The sequence below is a fragment of the Hemitrygon akajei genome, chromosome 10, assembly GCF_048418815.1.
Source record: "Hemitrygon akajei chromosome 10, sHemAka1.3, whole genome shotgun sequence".
Classification (NCBI taxonomy): Eukaryota; Metazoa; Chordata; class Chondrichthyes; order Myliobatiformes; family Dasyatidae; genus Hemitrygon; species Hemitrygon akajei.
Genome location: NC_133133.1, coordinates 27,550,923 through 27,572,220, shown reverse-complemented (window position 1 = coordinate 27,572,220; position 21,298 = coordinate 27,550,923). Strand labels below are relative to the sequence as shown.

The 21,298-nt window shown below is 41.7% G+C and overlaps 1 protein-coding gene across 6 annotated transcripts in view; it reads left to right on the top strand.

Annotated features, from left to right (window-relative positions):
• The window catches only part of acsl4a (acyl-CoA synthetase long chain family member 4a), an 84,585-nt gene extending 65,368 nt beyond the window's left edge, over nucleotides 1-19,217 (top strand). For all 6 annotated transcript variants that reach the window (XM_073057960.1, XM_073057958.1, XM_073057954.1 and 3 more), the window contains exons 12-16: nucleotides 891-965; nucleotides 3,194-3,382; nucleotides 9,790-9,904; nucleotides 13,561-13,718; nucleotides 15,029-19,217. In XM_073057960.1, coding sequence (XP_072914061.1) covers nucleotides 891-965; nucleotides 3,194-3,382; nucleotides 9,790-9,904; nucleotides 13,561-13,718; nucleotides 15,029-15,186 — 695 coding nt within the window. In that variant the 3' untranslated portion in view covers nucleotides 15,187-19,217. The remainder of the gene's footprint in view (nucleotides 1-890; nucleotides 966-3,193; nucleotides 3,383-9,789; nucleotides 9,905-13,560; nucleotides 13,719-15,028) is intronic.
• Nucleotides 19,218-21,298: the final 2,081 nt, after the last annotated feature.

The window sequence follows — 21,298 nt, the reverse complement described above, 5'->3', positions numbered from 1 at the left end:
ATATATGTATGAAATCCTATTCTCTACATTAAATTGCATGCAGGTGCTAGAGTCATTGAGGAAAATGATGATTGTTTATGCTTGTTTCATGTGGCTTAGGTCACAGTCTAACCTGGGACAAGATGTCATGTGTTTGGGAAACTAATGGGAAGATTTATGTCTTAAAATTATTGCCAAATGTGTGCGTGGATATCCACTTGTACTCTCCTCCAAACATTGTTCACTGCTGCTAAACAGTTCAGTGAAACACAAAGATTCCCCTTCTTCCCTCAGGTTTCCACTCATGGCTTTCAATATCTAAATCTGAAAGCATCGGGGACAGGGAATTTGATCAATTCCCATCCTGGTCCCACTCTAATTTGATTAGATGCTTTGATCTCAGTTTCAGTGTTCTGAACATCCAGAATGATTAAGATTTGTAAACAGCAATTATAATAAAATTAACATGGATTTTCTGACTCTGTAATTTCCACTGAACTTTCCAGGAACTGAGTTTATCTGTTTTCCTTTGTCCATTGTTTCTGCCTGTGGGTTGACAGGACACAGGAGACCTCTGAAAATCAGCATATTCTCAGTATTTTGTTGTTTATTAAAAATTCTTTTACACAAAATTGTCATAATTGACGAGATTTACTAGGAAGCAATCTGTATTACTACTTGGGGTCTTCACTCCTTCCAGTGGAGTGGAGAAACATGTTTAAAACTGACCAAATGTGCCAATGATGACATCACGAAGAGATTGTTCAAGTAAACGGATTGACATGATCACAGGTTTCAGCAAGTACACAAAAGAACATAGTTTATCTACACCATTGGCTCTGTAAAGAGCTTCTGCAACCTTTCATTGCTGAAAGGATTCCAGAATCTAACCATGCTCTCTGCAATTTCAGTATCGGACTACAGTACGGGCAGAGTTGGAGCTCCACTTATCTGCTGTGAAATCAAGCTTCGGGACTGGGAAGAAGGTACTTGTATAAGACCTGCATCCATGTGATTTGACAGTATAGGTGCTGGGAGTTCTTGGATTATTCTTCCAAGAAGCTCGCACAGCTTCAAGGGATGAATGTATCATCTACAATAGGTGCAAGTACCATGGCGACAAGAATTGAAACGCCATACTTGTTACCACTCACGGTACTTTTCATTGTCAAATGTAGAGATTGTGAAAGGAACAATATGAAAAGAGTCTTGCCTGACATACCAATTTCTTCAAACGCCTAATGAAGTGGAACTGCTGGCATGTCTATTGTTGTGATTTACATCACCGTGTTGCCCACAGGACAACTGTGATAGCTGCTCCCCTCTTTCCACTGCTCATCGAGTTCTCCTGGTTTTGACTACCTGAAATCCCTTGGTCTTGCCCACCTAGTTGCCATCTCAGATTTTATCGATCACTGTAGTGTCATTTGTAAATGGTAACTGAGCTGCGTTTAGCCACATAAGTTATGAGTGTAGAGTGGTTCGGCCTGTCATTGGCAAAATTGCCTGAATGGTCTCCAGGATGTATCACTCTCTAACTATTCAATCCTGTCAGCGTGCAATGGCATCCAATTCCTCTCCTCACAAGATTTTGTGTTCTCTTTTCCTAGTGGGTGATTAATGAATTCCCTTTATCCTCCTGTCTCTGTGGGCTTTGGAGTATTGTGACTACTTTAGTCTTCACTGGGAGTATTGTGAACAGTTTTGGGCCCATTATCTTTTATTAAAAAAAAGTGCTGGTGCTGGCATTGGAGACCCTCCAGAGGAGGTTCACGAGGATGATTCCAGGAATGAAGGGTTAACACATGAGGAACATTTAATGGCTCTGGTCCTATACTCACTGGAGTTTAGAAGCATGGTGGGGGGTGGTCTAGATCCAATTGAAACCAATGAAATATTGAAAGGCCTAGATGGAGTGGATGTGGAGATATTTCTTGTAGTGAGGACGTCTAGGACCAGAGAGAAAAGCCTCAATAGAAGGACATCCATTTAGAATGGCGACAATGAGGAGTTTCCTTAGCCAGAGGGTGATAAATCTGTAGAATTCATCGCCACAGACGGCTGTGGAGGCCAAGTCAGTGGGTATATTTAAAACAAAGGTTAATAGGTTCTTGATTATTAAGGGCATCAAAGGTTACGGGGAGAAGTAAGGAGAATGAGGTTGAGAGGGATAATAAATAAGGCATGATAGAATGGTGGAGCAGATCTGATGGGCTGAATGGCCTAATTCTGCTCCAATATCTTATGGTCTTTGAGGCCTCTGTTTCCTTCCACCAACAGGCTGAGCTCAACAAACTAACCCAGGACAGACAGACAGACATACATACTTTATTGATCCCGAGGGGAAATTGGGTTTAGTTACAGCCACACCAACCAAGAATAGTGAAGAAATATAGCAATATAAACCATAAATAATTAAATAAGAATAAGTTAATCATGCCAAGTGGAAATAAGTCCAGGACCAGCCTATTGGCTCAGGGTGTCTGACACTCTGAGGGAGGAGTTGTAAAGTTTGATGGCCACAGGCAGGAATGACTTCCTATGACGCTCAGTGTTACATCTTGGTGGAATGAGTCTCTGGCTGAACGTACTCCTGTGCCTAACCAGTACATTATGGAGTGGATGGGAGTCATTGACCAAAATGAGACGTTCTGGGCAGTGGCAGTCAGCATTACTGTTCCTGCCTAGAATGTGATTATGACTTTCCAAGTGATTCATCGGTTCATGTCAGGAACAAAATGGGCTGCTTTTGATTTTCAGTTACTTTGTAGAAATCCAGCTGGACAACTAGAGAAGAAATGAAAATGTATGTGTTGCATTCTTTTAAAATGTTCTTCCTGAAACGTTCAGAACAAGCTTGGTTGTAGTGTACAGCGTATATCTAGTAGTGCTGCTGCCCCACAGCTCTCGTGACCTAGATTCAATCCTGACCTCCAGAAACTCTCCTTGTGGCATTTGCCCATTTCCCCTGTGATTGAGTCAATTTCTTCCACTGACTCCAGTTTCCTCTTGCATCCCAAAGGCAGGAGGGTTAACTGGCCACAGTAGATTGCCCCTAGAGTGTAGGAAAGTCGTTAGAATCTGGGGGAGTTGGATTTCTGGGAGAATAAACTGGTCAGTGTGGAATGGGTTGCTGTAGATTTGATGAGCTAAAGAGCTCATTTCCATTCTCTGACTATCTGCTGCTTAACAGTTGTTTATTGTTCAACCATAGGGGGATATACCAATCGTGACCAGCCAAATCCAAGAGGAGAAATTCTGATTGGTGGGCCGAACGTGGCAGTGGGGTACTTCAAAGGAAGTGCATCCAATGATGACTTTTTTGAGGATAGCAATGGTCAGCGTTGGTTTTGCACGGGGGATGTTGGCGAATTCCACCCAGATGGCTGTCTGCAGATCATTGGTAAGAACTTCAAGAAACTGGAGCAGGAGAAGAGCATCAGGACCTCTTGACCCTGCGTATCATTCAAAATGACTTGTCTTTCTCCACCATTTTCCTACACTCTGCTTCTGTCTCCAGAAATCAATCTCAGTTTAGATTTTAGTCAATAAATCAGTCATGTGCTGTCAAGAGTTCCACAGACACACTGAATGAAGAATTTTCTTATTTCAGTCCTGAATGACCTGTCCATTATTCTGCGATTCGTCATTCATTTTCTGCTTTAAGGGTTCCTGGAAGAGAAAAGCTATTCCTCAAGCACTTGACTCCTGGAAGGGACTTGTCATTTTTCGGTCTCATATTTTCTTTTGTTTTCTCTGTACTCTGGGCCTTCAGTTTTATGGGTCTTCTGTGGAGATAGACATCATGTATTTTTAAAATTTGTCTTCTGATTTCTTATTATTTATTATAAATTATCAGTAAACAATCCACATGTGCCCTTGGTAACTTTTGTTTTAATTTCTCATTAGCTTGCTCTCACATCTGTTTCTCCTTTCTTTATCAATCCTGGAGTGATCCCTTGATTTTTTTTTAAGAGCTCTGAATCATCAGGCTCACATGTTTCCTAGCAACTTTATAAGTCTTTTCCTTTGATTTAATAATTTCTCCTGTAATCCATATTTGGTCCTTTTCGTGGATTAAAATTCAATGTACATGTAGAGTACACCTCCAAACACTACCATGAGATTCATTTTCTTACAGGCGTTGTTGTTTTCATGCCAGGCCATGATGCAACCAATCAAGATACTCTCCACTGTGCATCTATAGAAATTTGTCAAAGTTTTAGCTGTGTGCCAAGTCTATGCAAAAACTTCTCAGACAATAGAGGCATTGTAAGTGCAAAGACAAAGAAGGCACGATATGCTGGTCCCAGGACAGGTCCTCTGGAACGACAATGCCAAGGAATTTAAAGTTAATGACCCTCTCCAGCTCTGATCCCCTAATGAGGATTAGTTCATGGACCTCGGTTTTTTCTTTCTTTAGTCAATAATCAGCTCTTTGGCTTTGCTGAAGTTGAGTGATAGGTTGTTATTGCGGCTTCGTTCAAACAGATTTTCAGAAAGGACTAAGTATTTATTGCAAATCTTGTGTTATTTCTTAAATGTTAGCCATTACCTTATTTAAATGAGGATTTCCAATCTACAAGAGCCAAGCTGACACCTCGTGTCTTCATAATTTCCTTAGTTTTGGTTGAAAACGCTAGCTTCAGATTGAACTACGTCAATTTCAAATGTAGTGCGTTAAATTCTATTATAGTTGCTGTTTCCTCTGGACTCCCTTACAAAAGCATTATCAATTAACCCTTTCTCATTGCACAGTAATAGATCAAAAATGGCTGATCTAGAAATCTGTCTTGTCTATGCCAGAATACATCCTCTCTTGTTTTTTTAAGCTCTTTGCCAATTCCCAAAACAAAAGTTTGCTCCTCCTTTCTTCTACCTATGTTTGGTTCAATCTTTGCCTCTCCCTACCTTCTGTTTAGTGACATCCTGAACTCTTGCATTAGGAAGACACATCCTAGAGTCACATCTATATACACAAATACATCTTTGCATCTCCTGAGCTATTGAATCTTCTGTCATTTCTATCTCACTTTTCTTATCCCCGTCGGGTGCTGTCACGTCAATTGTGGTGCCACTGTCTGGCTGCATTCCCCTGAGGCACCACAGTCTGGTGTGAAAATCTGATTGTGAAGGGACTCTGGAGAACTCTTGGACTACCAGCTTGGCCCTCTCCCAGGTTGCTTGGTGGTAGACCATTGTCTCTGCATGCTTTTAAGCTGTGGTATGACCACATCCCTGAAGTGCTTTCAGCAGGGTCTTCAACCTGGCACCATAGCCCCATCTCCAAAACCCAGTGCTTAAGCTGGAAACATTTAAGTATATGTTCCTTCCTGGGAGCATCCACCACTTCCACAGGTACAGGATTCAAGTTCCACTTGGCTGAACTGCCCTCTGATGCATCAATTTTATAGATAACTTAGAGTAGAAATCAGATGCCCGCTAGCCATTTTCCTGCCTTCTGCCAGCAATGCTTTCCCCACTTTATATCCAATGCCAGTGTCGGGTTACAATGGCTCCACTTGCCATTGCCCTGACCTCACTCACTGAAGTCTCCACCCTCAGCAGCACTGAGCTCAAACCGTGCTGTGTTCTTGTACACTCGTTGAGTCACCGGACTTGAATTAATTGGCAGCAGATATTAGGCAAGGATAGGAAGGGATTATTGGAAGGAGTGAACTGGGATTGCATCTTAAGGAAGATGAGATCACGATTGGATGCAGCAACATTCTTTGCTCTGAATACACCTGTTGTTCTGTTTACCCTGATTAGTCCATGGTGTGTGAAACCAAAACACCCAGACCGGCAGGGTTTCAGATTGGAAACTCTTCGCTAATTAATTGGGTTTCCCTGGGCTACAGTCAGAGCTGCGGAGAGATCAGCCATGGGTCTACCTGGCTGACCAATACCATGGTCACTGGATGAACACGCAACCTGTGTGAGATCACTGTACCTTCTCCGTTATATCCCTGGGCTGCGCTTTTCTCTAAATTACCTTTACCAGGATGCTGCCTGGATTGGAGAGCGTGCCTTATAGGTTGACTGAGCTGGGACTTTGCTCTTTGAGCAAAGGAGGATGAGAAGTGACTTGATAGAGATTGACAAAATGATAGAGGCACTGATCATCTGGAGACTTTTTTCCAAGGTGGAAATGGCCAATATGAGAGGCATAATTTTAAGGTGATTGGAGGAAAGTATAGGGGCGTGTCAGAGGTAGTTTATTTTTTTTACACAGTGGTGGGTGCATGGAATGCACAGCCAGGGGTGGTAGTAGAGACAAATACATTAGGGGCATTTATGAGACTCTTGGATATGCATGTGGTTGATTCAAAAAGGGAAGCTTATGTGGAAGGGAAGGGTTAGATTGATCTTGAAGTATGTTAAAAGGTCAGTACGACATTGTGGGCCAAATGGCCTGTAACGTTCGACATTCCTGGAGAGGAGGACTTTGAATCCTTAGTGGAGCCCAAAGTCACCAACTTCCAGAGAAAGGAAATCATGATTTCAGCAGGGATATTTTTTGGGATTTTCCCATACAATAGATAGATAGATACTTTATTCATCCCCATGGGGAAATTCAACTTTTTTCCAATGTCCCATACACTTGTTGTAGCAAAACTAATTACATTCAATACTTAACTCAGTAAAAAATATGATATGCATCTAAATCACTATCTCATAAAGCATTAATAATAGCTTTTAAAAAGTTCTTAAGTCCTGGCGGTAGAATTGTAAAGCCTAATGGCATAGGGGAGTATTGACCTCTTCATCCTGTCTGAGGAGCATTGTATCGATAGTAACCTGTCGCTGAAACTGCTTCTCTGTCTCTGGATGGTGCTATGTAGAGGATGTTCAGAGTTATCCATAATTGACCGTAGCCTACTCAGCGCCCTTCGCTCAGCTACCAATGTTAAACTCTCCAGTACTTTGCCCACGACAGAGCCCGCCTTCCTTACCAGCTTATTAAGACGTGAGGCGTCCCTCTTCTTAATGCTTCCTCCCCAACACGCCACCACAAAGAAGAGGGCGCTCTCCACAACTGACCTATAGAACATCTTCAGCATCTCACTACAGACATTGAATGACGCCAACCTTCTTAGGAAGTACAGTCGACTCTGTGCCTTCCTGCACAAGGCATCTGTGTTGGCAGTCCAGTCTAGCTTCTCGTCTAACTGTACTCCCAGATACTTGTAGGTCTTAACCTGCTCCACACATTCTCCATTAATGATCACTGGCTCCATATGAGGCCTAGATCTCCTAAAGTCCACCACCATCTCCTTGGTCTTGGTGATATTGAGACGCAGGTAGTTTGAGTTGCACCATATCACAAAGTCCTGTATCAGTTTCCTATACTCCTCCTCCTGTCCATTCCTGACACACCCCACTATGGCCGTGTCATCAGCGAACTTCTGCACATGGCAGGACTCCGAGTTATATTGGAAGTCTGATGTGTACAGGGTGAACAGGACCGGAGAGAGTACGGTTCCCTGCGGCGCTCCTGTGCTGCTGACCACCGTGTCAGACCTACAGTCTCCCAACCGCACATACTGAGGTCTATCTGTCAAGTAGTCCACTATCCAATCCACCATGTGAGAGTCTACTCCCATCTCCGTTAGTTTGTGCCTTAAGATCTTGGGCTGGATGGTGTTAAAGGCACTAGAGAAGTCAAGGAATGTAATCCTCACAGCACAACTGACCCCCTCTAGGTGAGAGAGTGATTTGTGCAGCAAATACGTGATAGCAAATATGGAATGCATATCATGTGCATATATTATTAGAGATTTATTTTTTTTTTAAAGCCTGTCACTGATGTCACTGTTGACCCATGTCTGAGTCGAGTGATGATCAGGCAAATTTTAACTAATTTAAAACTCAGATTTTATTGTATAAACGTAAATAACAATGTAAACTAGAAAGTTTGTTATAATTGACTCTGGGTCAATGATTTAGGTTCCTGAATGTTAGTAATCTTTTTGTACCAGTCTTCACCCAGATTCCTACTCCAACTTCTAATAGCAAAATGGGAGATCCACTGTTGGCCAAACAGTTGATCCTGTTTCTCCCTCCACCGCGCATGGAGGTCTTCCTTGCGATCTTTAGTCTCCAGAGATGTCACTGTTCTACACCTACAACTGCCCATTATTATTCACTGTAATGTTTTCCTGTTGGTTCTGTACCTGGCTAGCCTGTTGTCCACTTCCCGTTGGCTCTGATCTAATGAGGCATGACCTGATTGCTCTTCTCCCAAATAAGGACTTGCCTCTGATCTTCATCCCTTGCTTCTCCTTGAGTCAGGTCATTTTACAGTCAGCTCAAGACAGACCCTGGGCTTGGGTGACTTAATAACAGACTGCTCTTCCACAAGTCTGCAGCGGGTGATTGGTAGGGGCTTTATGTTCACTTTCAATTTCTCTGACCGAACCTTCCCTGAGCAAGAACCAATTCAGGAAGAAGTTCACAAAATGGTGGCTGTTCCTTCCACCACATGGCGGCAACAACAAAGACATTTTGTTTTATCTCATCCCACTGTCCCTGATGCATTCCAATTAGCTGTTTTGTCGGGTTTTAATTCCGACATGATTGAAATCTCAAGGTAATTTGTCAACAATGACATTGGTACTTGCTAGTTGTGGTTTATTATTGCCATATTTGATTGGTCAGGGCATGAAGGGGCACAGGGAGAAGGCAGGAAGTTGAAGTGGAGAGGAAAATTGGATCAGCCATGTTGAAATGGCAAAGCAAACTCGATGGGCTAATTCTGCTCCTATATCTTATGGTCTTATTTTCCAAGATACAGTGGAAAAATCTGTCTTACATGAAATTTATATAGACGAAATCATCGCATGAGCTAGATTAGGGTGCCATGATAACATAGCAGTTAGCCTGACAATCTCATTGGAGTGCTCAGTTTGGAGTTCAATTCCAGCACTGTCTATGAGGAGCTTTTGTGTTCTGTCCGTGACTGCATAGGTTTCCTGTGGGCACTCTAGATTCCTCTCACAGTCCAGTTAGTCATTGTAAATTCTCCTGTGATTCGGCTGGCGTTAAATGGGTGGGTTGCTGGTTCACTGGGTGAAGGTCCTGTTCTGCACTGTATTTCTAAGTAAGGTAAAACAATAATAATGCAGAATAAGGACACTGGAAAAAGTGCAGATAAATGATAAAGTGCAAGATCATAATAAGGTAGATGGTGTACCCACGAGTCAGACTGCAGAGACATGAAGTCATGTTTAGAAATTCAGCAGCCAGTCAGCACACAGCAAACTGCAATCCGATTGAGACCAGACAATTTACTCCTAATGAGGTCAGTCTGAGGGTAAATGACAGCCAGGACAGTGGGCAAACCTCTGCTGCCCTAATTTACAGTGGTGTGAATGGATGTTTTAAAACGTTATCAGCCTGAAGGAGTGGACAGGGCTGCAGTGTGATGTCTCACCTGGAAAATGATGGCATTTTAGCAGCACTGCAGTGGAGTGTCATCCTAAAGTTTTGTGCTTTGGCCCGTGGAATGAGACATGAATTTCTATTCATTTAAGAAGTGAGAACCACCAGTTAAATTGTAGCACAGTCTGTTGTGGGGTAATTACTTCAACCTTGTAATGAAGTATTTGAAGAGATTCCTTTCAAAGGCTGTAAATGTCCTGAGGCTCAGCTAGTCTGGGGCTTGCTTGTGTTCTGATATCATTTGACAGCCTGCAAGAGATAACTGTGCGCATATCCCCTTAGCACTTCTGTTGTGTTAGTCCATCGTGATGTAATCTTTCATAACTTGAACTAATTCTAGGATAATGTAACTGTTTATCTTTTTAGATCGAAAGAAAGACTTAGTAAAGCTACAAGCTGGAGAATATGTATCTTTGGGCAAAGTTGAGTCCACCCTGAAGAGCTGTTCACTCATTGATAATATATGTGCATACGCAAACAGGTAGGTCAGATTTCTGTCACAATCCAGTAACTATATGAATTATAATCTGCTGTAACAATATTGGAAGCTTTGTTTTTATTCAGCAGTTGGCTACAGTTTTTCCATAAAGTGTTTGTATTTTAGACAATTGGTTCATAGCAAACAGAATCAGTAGGTTAATTATGATATGATATTAATTGGTAAATTATTAGATAATCATTCATTCATCTTGTGAGCGGATTTGAACTCCATATCTAAGAAAGGATATTGGACAGGGTCTAAAGTAGGTTGACAAGAAATTATTCCAGGAATGAAAGGGTTAATGTAGGAGGAGTGTTTGCACACTCTGGGCCTGTATTCACTGGAGTTTAGAAGAGCGGGAGGTGGGGGATCTCATTGAAACCGGCCGAATATTGAAAGATCTAGAAGTTTGGGTAGAGAGGATGTATCAGTAGTGAGAGAGAATAGGACGAGAGGGCACAACCTCAGCCTTTGAATAGAAACCCCCCCCATCTTTAGAACAGAAGAGAAGAGGAATTTCTTTAGCCAGAAGGTGGTGAATCTGTGGGATTCATTGCCACAGATGGCTGTAGAGGCCTAGTCATGGGGCATATTTAAAGCAGAAGCTATTAAGTACTTAACTACTAAGGGCATCAAAGTTATGGGGGAAAGGCAGGAGGAAAATAAATCAGCCATGATCAGGCAGAACAGACTCAATGGTCCAAATGGTCTTATTCTGTTCCTATGTCTTATAGTCTTATGAATGTTGCTATCTTATCTCACTGGAAGCATACCTACCGCTCTGTATAAAAATAAGTATGCAACTTGTCTCCCCTTTCACCTTTAATACTATCCCCTCTAGTGTTTGACATCTCCATTCCTGGAAAATGATTCTGATTATCATCCCCATCTATCCCTCGCATAATTTTATACATTTCCATCAGGACACCCCTCAGCCTCCAGTGCTTGGGGAACATAATGCAACGTTGCCCAATCTCTTGTAGCTGGTACTCGCTGATCCAGGAAATATCGTAGCAAATCTCTTCTGAGTCCTCTCCAAAGCCTCCAGGTCCTCCCAGACTAACCAGGAAATTAATTCCAGTAAAAATGCAAAAAAAAACCACACAGAATTCTGGAGATGCTGGAAATCTAAAGCATCGCTTATGGAAAGGAATAAATACTTGACTTTTTGAGCTGACATGATTCTTCAGGACTAGAAAGGAAGATGGAAGATGCCAGAATAAAAAGGTGGGGGGAGGGGAAGGAGGGTAGCTAGAAGGTGATAGGTGAAGCCAGGTGGGTGGGAAAGGTAAAGGGCTGAAGAGGAAGGAATCTGATGGGAGAGGAGAATGGACCATTGGAGAAAGAGAAGGAGGAGGGGACCAAGGGGGAGATGACAAGCAGAAGAGGTAAGAGGCCAGAGTGAGAATAGAAGAGGGGAGGGGATTTTTTTTACTGTAAGGACAAATCGGTACTCATGCCTTCAAGTTGGAGGCTACCCAGGTGGAATCCAAGGTGTCGCTCCCCCACCATGCGGGTGGCCTCAGCAAGAAGCGCCTTGGAGTGGCATTGCAAATATTACTGGGAGGTGGTGGTGCAATGAAGGGAAGATAATGGCAGACTTTAAATGGAAAGAAAGTATGGATTACTTATGGTTCTGGATATGGAGAGAGTAATAAGAAATTATCAACATTGCTTAAGCTGTGGGAGTTGACATATACTTGGATTCCAAAGGAAAGCTGTTTATTTAATGGAATAGACATTTGGAGAAAGTGATCGAGGAGGAAGCGAAACTGTTTCATAGGATAATCATCAAACAATTGAACATCCAGACAGCAGACAATTTCAGCATTAATGCCTGGCTGAGAGAAGTCACAGGGAGAAACAGCATGCAAACTCGCCGAGTCCATACTGACCAGTGACCACAAAACTACACTGACCCTTCGTTTAACCTCTTGTTTTCCTCAACATTCCCATCAACTCCCCCCCCCATGTCCTACCACTCACCCAGGGACAATTTAAAGTGGTCATTTAATTTGCCAACCTGCACAAGGAGGAAGCTAGAGCACCTAGAGGAATAACACACAGTCACAGGGAAAACTTGCAAACTCCTCACAGACAGCACCAGACACCGGATTCAAAACCGTTCAGTGGTGCTGTGAGGCACCACAGACCTGGCATCAGAGTTGCACAATTGTGTGCCACCTGTGAGTGCTGGATGGACATTTAAGAAGGGAATTTCAGGATTTGGTACCAAGGTAATTGAAGGCACAGCCATTGTTGGGGATTTCTATATTTGTGCTGGAGTCCAGAAATCTGTGGCACATTAGCTGGGAAATACCAATGGTTTTCAGCAACTTCCAGCCTTATGGTCCCCATAAACCACTGGAGTGTAACCTATTTGCCTACATCTTGTGGAAAATTTTAAAACTGTGGATGCTGGAAATCTGAAATAAAATCAGAAAATACCTTGGGTGAGAGGGTGTTTGTGAAAAGAGAAGCAGATCTAACCCCTGTGCTAAAAAACATGAAAATGTGGTTTGTCCTTTAGAGTCATAGAATAGAAAAGTACAGCATAGAAAATGCCCTTCAGCCCATCTAGTCATGCCAAACCATTTAAAATACCTATACCCATTGACCTGCACTGAGACCATGGCCCTCCATACCCCTACCATCCATGTATCTATCCAAACTTCTCTTAAGCGTTGAAATCAAGCTCACATGCACCACTCGAGCTGACAGCTCGTTCCACACTTCCACAGCCCTCTGAAACATGGATACAGAACTAATGTCTCTTGGTTTGATTTCATTAACAAAGATGCTCTAACTTTTTACCCGTAATGTGGATTTTACAGCTTTTGCAAAGATCTTAAAAGATTGTGGGTAGTAATCACACATCACAGAATTTGTGTTGGAGCAGACGGTTATGTACGGGGTTCTAAGTCAAGTGTAGAAGACCATGTGGTCATTTGTACCCTCACTACACCTATGATGATGCAGGTAATTAGAAGAACAGAATAGGATGGCTGGTGACTCATGCGAGTTGTTTTGAGCTACCACCATCTATATCATCACACAGGAGGTAGTTTTTACATCTGGTTGCCTACTTTTGTCATGTTAACGGAAGCCTGCAAGGGGTGATTCAAAGCAGATGAATTCCTATTACCGGTTACTGGAAGAAACATTTAACAATCTCAGGGTGCAGGACATCATGTTCTTACTAGTTGATGGAAATATTGGGAAGTTGTTAAACTTTCAGTGACTACATGGGAATGTAGAAGAGTACAGCTCTGAATGTAGAATGGTACAGCCCTGTGGCCCATTATAGAAGTATTGACCATGATGCTAGTCTGAACTAATTCTGTCTGCCTGCATGTGGTCCTTGTCTCTCTCTATTCCAGGGATTCCCAACCTTTATGTGATGGAGCCTTGCCATTAACCAAAAGGTCCATGAACCCCAGGTTGGGAACCCCTGCTCTAGTCCCTGCCTGTTTGTGTCTAAGTGCTATTAACTATTGCAATCCTATCTACTTCCAACACACTCCCCTTGCACCGTTTCAGCCACCTACCACTCTTGGAGAGCATAAAGTGGGAGAAGTGTTAAGTGCTGCAGAATAGGGATTCTGGTTTCTAACCTTATTGGTGAACTTTAAACCACATTTGTGCTTCCTTTACAGTGAGCAGTCCTATGTGATCAGTTTTGTGGTGCCCAATCAGAAGAAACTGACTGCTCTCGCTGAGCAGAAACAAATTCAGGGAACTTGGGAGGAAATTTGCAATGACAGCAAGATGGAGGCGGAGGTTCTAAGGGAGATCAAAGAGGCATCAGTTTCCAGTGAGTACTGAGGTCGCTGGACTCGCATTCAGTATAGAAACTCCAGTGCTGACTATTGTTGTCCAGCGCTTTCTAATTATAACATTCAGTCTATGTATCATATTAAGCAACTCCAAACGTGCAGAAATATTTGTTCCACTTGTTTGGTCATCAGGTGTTTCTCTTAAGATATAACAGGCAACACCAACATGGCTATGTAGCCTGAGTTTAGTGCCACTATCTGCAAAGTAATTAGGTTAGTGAAGGGGCTGCTCCTCAAGTTCTGGTTGTACTTTAACCCCCATGCTCCTGATCTACGGTCACCCGATGTGGAGTGGTTTGGGTCACTTGAGGGAGCTTCTGATGAATTTGCTCCTGGGCCTGGCCAAGCTGGCTATTCATGGGTCCAAGTGATGGCAATTGGGTGCTCTGCCTCAGCTGATTGCCAGCTCCTCTTCCAGGGCTACATCCTTGCCTTGGTGCCCCTGGAGAAGGAGCATGTGGTCTCTATGGGCACAATAGGATGTTTTCAGGTACAGTGGGCCCTTTAAGAACTCGAGTGTGCTGAAGATGTTAGGTCAATTCTCAATTTGAAACTGACTATTTTATAGTGTTTTGTTTAAAAAGTTGTTTTAAAAAAAACAATAGTTGGGATATCAATTAGATCAAAATTAAGGTGGCCACTTGGTGGCCTTTTGGAGCATTGGGATTGCAAGTTAGAGCCATGCCAAGAAAATAGCAAGCAAGAATCAACTTTATTCACTCCATGCACTTGCGTTTATTAGAAACTTCTTGTGGTGTGTTGGCGCGACATGCAAAAAAAACCTCAGCAATTATAAAGAATTATGTTTTTAAAAAAAGCTAGAGGTTAAAGTTTGGATGTAGAAAAAAATATGCAAAATACATAAATAACCAGCAAGTATTTACAGTGTAAACAGTGTTACAAAAAGTGGTCTGAAGTGCCTTGCTGTGCAATGCAGTGACTGATCTAATCGATGGGGGTGTGGGGTGCTAACTAGATTGGTAGATCAGATTAACTTCCTGAGGGAAGAAACATTTAAGATAGTGTGACGTTTTTGTTTTAATTGGCCTATAGCAAGAAAGGGAGGACATGAACACAGTTGATAATGTTCCCAGTTATTCATGTTATTTCAAGGCGGTTAAGAGAAATGTGATCAGTTGTCGGCCTACCCTTGCTGCAAGAACAAGCTTGCCATTGCTAGTTATAGGGAGGGAATTAGGAAGATGGCGAATTAAACCCCACGGGTAGGTGCCCAGTGAAAAGAACACACACGTGTTGATGTTGCTGATTTTGTGCACTCTGGCAACAGGTAAACTGGAGAAGTTTGAAGTCCCCATCAAGGTGCGTTTGAGCCCAGAGCCGTGGACACCAGAAACGGGGCTGGTAACGGATGCCTTCAAGCTCAAGCGGAAGGAACTGAAGAACCACTACCTCAATGACATTGAGAGGATGTACGGAGGGAAATAGACCCTTCTAACTCCTGGATAATATTTTCCTGGTGCCTGCGGCATAGTGTACCTATAAGTTAAAAGTCAGTGAATGAGTGACTCACTTTAAACATGAATTGATGAACCAAAAGAAGAATGTTCTACTTCATGGTTATTCTCCAATGTACTCAATCTTACTTGAAAAGAATCAAATTGATATGTAAGATTGTACCATCTACCTGCCTTCTGCTAGTGACCATTGTCCTTTTGCATGTTGGCTTTTTGAACTATTGTTGTTTTTTTTTACCCCATTTTCGTCGTTAAATAAGGACCACTGGTTATATCAGTATGTACAAGGGGTAGAGGCAAAGGTTGAGTTTATCATTGGTGTAAGTAATCTTTCTTTGTTAAAACAAGACCTCTTAAAAGAGAAAAAGGATACTTCTACTGACCTTGATCTTCAAGTCCCCTAGTCAGGTGATGTCATCACAGTTTTTTGTTTGATGCGATGTTTGCACTATAACTATTTTGTATTTGTATTAAACGTTACAGGAAAACGAAATCCCAAAAACATAATTGTTGCTATTCATAGCAGTCTACTTTGTTTAATGCCGTAATCAGAGGCAGATTTCACTTTCTTAAAAAATAGGGACCCAGATAAATTTATTGGCAAATAGTTTCTTTATGATTATTCTGGTTAAGTATTTTATAATCCTGCAATCGCTGACCTCCCACTTCATCTGGCTGATTGTTCTTCAACTGCTGTGATACCTCCTGTCCTTTTGCATCAGAAGAATCCTTCTGGCCTTCAGAAAGCATGGTATGATTGATCTGGGACGTAATATGTTGAATACACAAGTGACATTCCAACAAATATGGTGCTGAGCAATCCCTGAGTTTAGTGCATTGCCTAAACTTCAAACTTTGTTCAGAAAATGTTATTTCAACCACAATTGTTTGTTTTATAAATGTGCTTTGCACCGATTCACCACAAAATGAATTGCTCCAAAGCCTGTTTTATAAAAAAAAAACAATTTTTTATAAATGTTTTGTACCAATTCACTTAGTGATGAATTATTAGGAAATAAATAGTTGGGAGCTGGTGGACAGAGAACTCTGCATATACACTGGGGGGGCGGTGTGTGTGTGTGTGTGTGTGTGTGTGTGTGTGTGTGTGTGTGTGTGTGTGTGTGTGTGTGTGTGTGTGTGTGTGTGTGTGTGTGTGTGTGTGTGTTTTTTTTTGCACTTCACCTGCTTCCACCTCACATAGCCTACTCTCCCAACCTCAGTCCCCACTCAAAGTTGCTGCAAGCAGTACACAGGTCAGCAGATGACATGCTTGGAGCATTATCCAAGGGCAAGCCCACCTCTTAAGGAGAAGTGGGGAAAGCCCCTCACCCCTTGTAGTTAACCCATTTCATTATACAGTTCAGTTGTCTCTAGTAAAATGCAAGTGACACTTGTGAAATGAATCTTCACTGTTGCATCTGACTGGCTTCTTGGCAGCTAGAACTTCCCCAAAGCCCTACTGTACTGTAAATTTTGCCCCATTTGTTCCAGTCCATGTGAGACCTAGTATTGAGGATTCCTAGTCCTCTCTTGTTCCAAACAAATATGAACTACTCAGTCATTTGCAGGAGCACTGCATTGGTTTAGTAGCCAAAAATACTCTGTTAATACTGGGGAATGACAATCAAGCACAACTGCCAGCAATTTTCCTGTGATAGATTTGCGAAAAAGGATATGGAAAGGGGGAAAAGCCTGGATGCAAAATGGGTTTTATCAGTTCCATAAGACATGTGTTTTACAAACATTCTCTTTGCTTTCTGACTTTGCACGGCATTTTTGAAAGACTACTGCCAGTATATGTTATATACTCTTGTATATAATTCTCTGTTTGTGTTAGATCTAGTTCATTAGCGGCAGGTTTTCATTGAGGCTATTCCAGAGACAATTCATGCCAAAAATGAAGTATCTGGCTTCCATTTAATGAGCCAATTGGGTGAGTTGCATTTATAAATATCAATTGAGCCCTCTATAAAATTTGCCCATTGAGTTTCAGTTTGTTCATCAGTGAATGTAGCAGTTAACACCCGCAACCCCCCCAACATTTAAGAATATTATAGTGAGTAGTAGATGTAAAACATTTAATGAAATATAAATGTTAAGACATTTATAATCGCACATTGGAATAAAACCGGTCAGGGACTAGTATAATCAACAGGACTTCAATGTTTTTTAATATATTTCCAGGTAAAAAAATAAAGTATTTGAGGGTGTATCTTTCTGAAAGACAATTCTTTAGAGCTGTATTCTAAACATTCTTATATAGTCTACTTCAAAAGTGTTTTGTGGTGAATCATTTACTGTAAACTGCTGTACATGTGAATAGTCCTTTATTTAATGTCTGTAAATGGGAGGATGAGGTAGACAATTCATTGTGATGTTGTATTGAATGTTTTGAGGTTTCTGGTTTTAAACTGCTCCTTGTGTTGCATTTTCAAGCTGGCTGTTACATTACACGAGAATCTTTGGGTTGGGAAGCAAAATAAGACGTTGGTTTTTGAATGTTGTTCAGTGATCCCGGCAAGTGACGTTCCAGGCAGCTGTGATCTCAGCTCTGATATTTTTCCCAGCAGTTATATTGACTGTTGATCCTGAGAGTGTGTTGTCAGAACTGTGACACCATACCTCGGCCTTCATCACTGCCTCTGGCAAAGGAGACAAGAGGCCGGAGATGATATCAAGTTGAGTGATATCTTCAAATAGGCTGTGATCTATGAAGCCATTTGATAGTATTGAAACATCGATTCACTGGAAAGTCACCATATTCTGTTCCTATGAGTTATGGTTGGTCTTAATGTTTCCAGAGAGGAAAGAAAAATAATTTGCTTGTTGGTTTTTAGACCATAAAATACCATTTTCCAGTGGATAATTTCCAAATATTTGATGGGATGAAATGTTACTGTTACATTATCTGTTTTTTAAAAGAAAAAACACAGAAGATTGTTGGTACAGATGGTGCGGGCGGTGATTTCAAATTAACAGGAGACTGTCAGCTCCAATTCTAGACTGTAGTTGAAGCTGTCTTTGCATTGCATCAGCACTTTCATCACTGATATTTAATGGAGCCATTCCATTCTTAAACTTCTTTAGACAGCATTTTTTTGGAAGACCTATTTAGGAAAAATGTCCTTTATATAACGTCCCTTTTCTATAACAATTATGGAATTCATTTGGTCTCCAACTTATTGCCCCTGTTTCCCATGTTTTTCAATTCCACCAGGATTGGGAGGGATTGTGAAGAAGAGGTTTGTGCTGCTTGGAAGAGACTCCTGCAGAAATTAACTGAACTGAAATAAGACAACGGGGTTTGACAGTTTTGGGCCACAGCCTCTAGGTGTCTGCTTGGGGGAAAATAACAAGTTTCAGAGGGGCTTCTGGTGTTTGCAGTGAAATCTAATCAATGGGAACAGCAGCTGGTACTGCCCACTTGCAGTCATAACCCAGGTTCAGACCCGAGCTTGTACGCTGCCTGTGTGGAGGTGGCAAGTTCCCTGTTGCACTACTGCATTCCAGAGATGCTGTGATTTGTAGGTTAACTAACTCTGGTAAACACTCCCAGTTAGGTGGAGGGGAATGGATGGTTTCTGAAAGGGAAATAAATTCAAGGGTTAAAGTCTGAGTTGAATGCTCTCCTATGTCATAAGAAACATTAACATGGATTCAGTGATTCTGACATAACCTTTACTCCATTTGTAATATATTTAGGTCCAAAATCTTGCCTGTGGAAATGTTTCATCACTGTTTGAGCAATTTTGCTAGTGAAGTACAGTCATGCTTTGGCATGCTATAAAACTCACTCTATTGCTATCTTATTGTGTATTGAATTTTTGTAAAATATCATATGAATCTCTATTTATTATGATCAAACATTTTGATTGCTGGCGTCCATTTCTCTTTTGTATTACACCCAAATGCTACCAGTCATTGAAATGTTTCTGTGCAATTAAAGGTTGAACCTTATTCACCCCATGGATCTGTGTAAATAAAACCAGTTTCTTGGCACAATTGCTGGTAGTTACTGTTTTCATTTTATGCCAAGCTTCCCCTTGAAACATTCATTATAGAATGAGTTGCCGTTCTTGCTGCAGGATAGGCCTGTATTAAAGGCGTCTCTCTCTAAGTCAGATTGAGCTTGTATTTTTCTTTAAATTAAGCAAGTCCTTTGAATGAATGATCACTGCCAGGAGGTTGGTGACCACTGATGTTCTGCAGTGATCTGTTCTGGGATCTCTGCTCTTTTTTTTTGTAAATGATTTGGATAAGGAAGTGGAAGGGTGGGTTAGTAAGTTTGCAGATGACACGATGGTTGGTTGTGGTGTAGGTAGTATAGAAGGTTGTCGTAGGGTACAATGGGACATGCCCTGTAGATAGGATACAGAGCTGGGTGGAGAAGTAGCAGATGGAGTTCAATCCAGGAAAACCATGGTGACATACTTTGGAAGGTCAAACTTGAAGGTGGGATACAAAGCTAATGGTAGGATTCTTAATATGTGGAGGAAAAGAGGGATCTTGGTTAGCATGAGAGGCTTGGGGGCACTGGAGTTTGGTTCCTGTATCCTCTAAGGAGTCTGTACGTCCTCCCTGTGAATGCACGGGTATCCCCTGGGTGTTCCAGTTTCCTCCCACAGTTCAAAGACATATTACTTAGTAAGTTAATGGCTTGTTGTAAATTTTTCCATTGTTAGGTTGGGGTTAAATCGGTGAGTTGCTGAAGGCGTGGCTCAAAGGGCAGGAGGGGTCTGTTCTGCACTGCATCTCTAAATAAAGTCCATTGGTCCCTGAAAGTTGCAATGCAGGCTGTTAAAGTGTATGGAGTGCTGACCTTCATTAGTTGGGGATTGATTTTAAGAACTCTGGGGTAATGTAGTTCTGTTCTGGTCGCCTCATTAAAGGAAGGATGGGGACGCTTTAGAGAGGATGCAGAGGAGATTCACTACGATGCTGCCTAGATTATAGACGAGAGCATGTCTCATCAAGAAGGTTGAGTCAGCTAGGGCTTTTCGACTGGGCGAGGAGGATGACAGATGACTTGATAGAGGAGTACAAGGTGAGAGGCATAGATCGTATGCACAGTCAGAGACTTTTCCCTAGGGCGGTAATTGCTTACAATACAGGCATACTTTTAAGGTGATTGAAAGAAAGTTTAGGGGGTGGTCAGAGGTAATTTTTTTTCCCCAGAGATAAGTGTATGGAATGTGCTGCCAGAACTAGTGGTAGAGACAGATACACGAGGGATATTTAAGAGCCTCTTGGATTGGCGCATAAATGAAACAAAAATGGAGAGAAATGTGGGACAGAAGGGTTAGATAGATTGAGCGTAAAGTACCGATAGGTTAAAAGGTTGGCACAATATCATGAGCCTAAAGGTCTGCACACTGAGCTGGCAAAAGGTTAAATAACCCACAGGTATTGCATCTGGTTGTAAGAATGTGTGAATTTGAGATTGGAATGGAGTTTTGATTCTGGCTCCTGGGATATTGATAGTCCAGATATAAAAATATGTATTGCCTGTTCTTAATTGACCTGTACAGCTAACCACACGATGACTTGCAATTCTGGGCAAAAAAAGTTAAACCACACTATCTCAACAGTACCAAGACCCACGCTAAAGGACACGGATTAAAAAGAATCCACAGTGCATCCTCTATTGATCACACCTCATCATTGTGGCAGAGGTATATATAAATGGAGGGGAGGGAAACACCTTAAATTTATTGTAGTTAATAAAGTAAGAAACCCCAATATGGTTTTATTGTCTTTGTAAGGGTTCCTTTTTTAACAATGAAATGGAAATTAATGGATAATTTCACACCTGAAGATTGACACGATGGTTGCCTTGCATGGAGCTGTGGCCTGCGTGACTTCGGAAAAGGAAGAAATTGACTTGAGAGAAACAGTGCTACATTTTACTGGGCTTGTGTATTGCTAAAACATCTGATGTTGGTTGCAAGATGTTAATACAGTTTTTTAAGAAAGTCCACCTAGTCTACATGTTTGGTGCTTTGTTTTTGGATATGCCGATATAATTTGATGGTTTTCTCATTATGTTGAAAAATCTTGCCCTCATCTGTTTAACTCAGATTCAC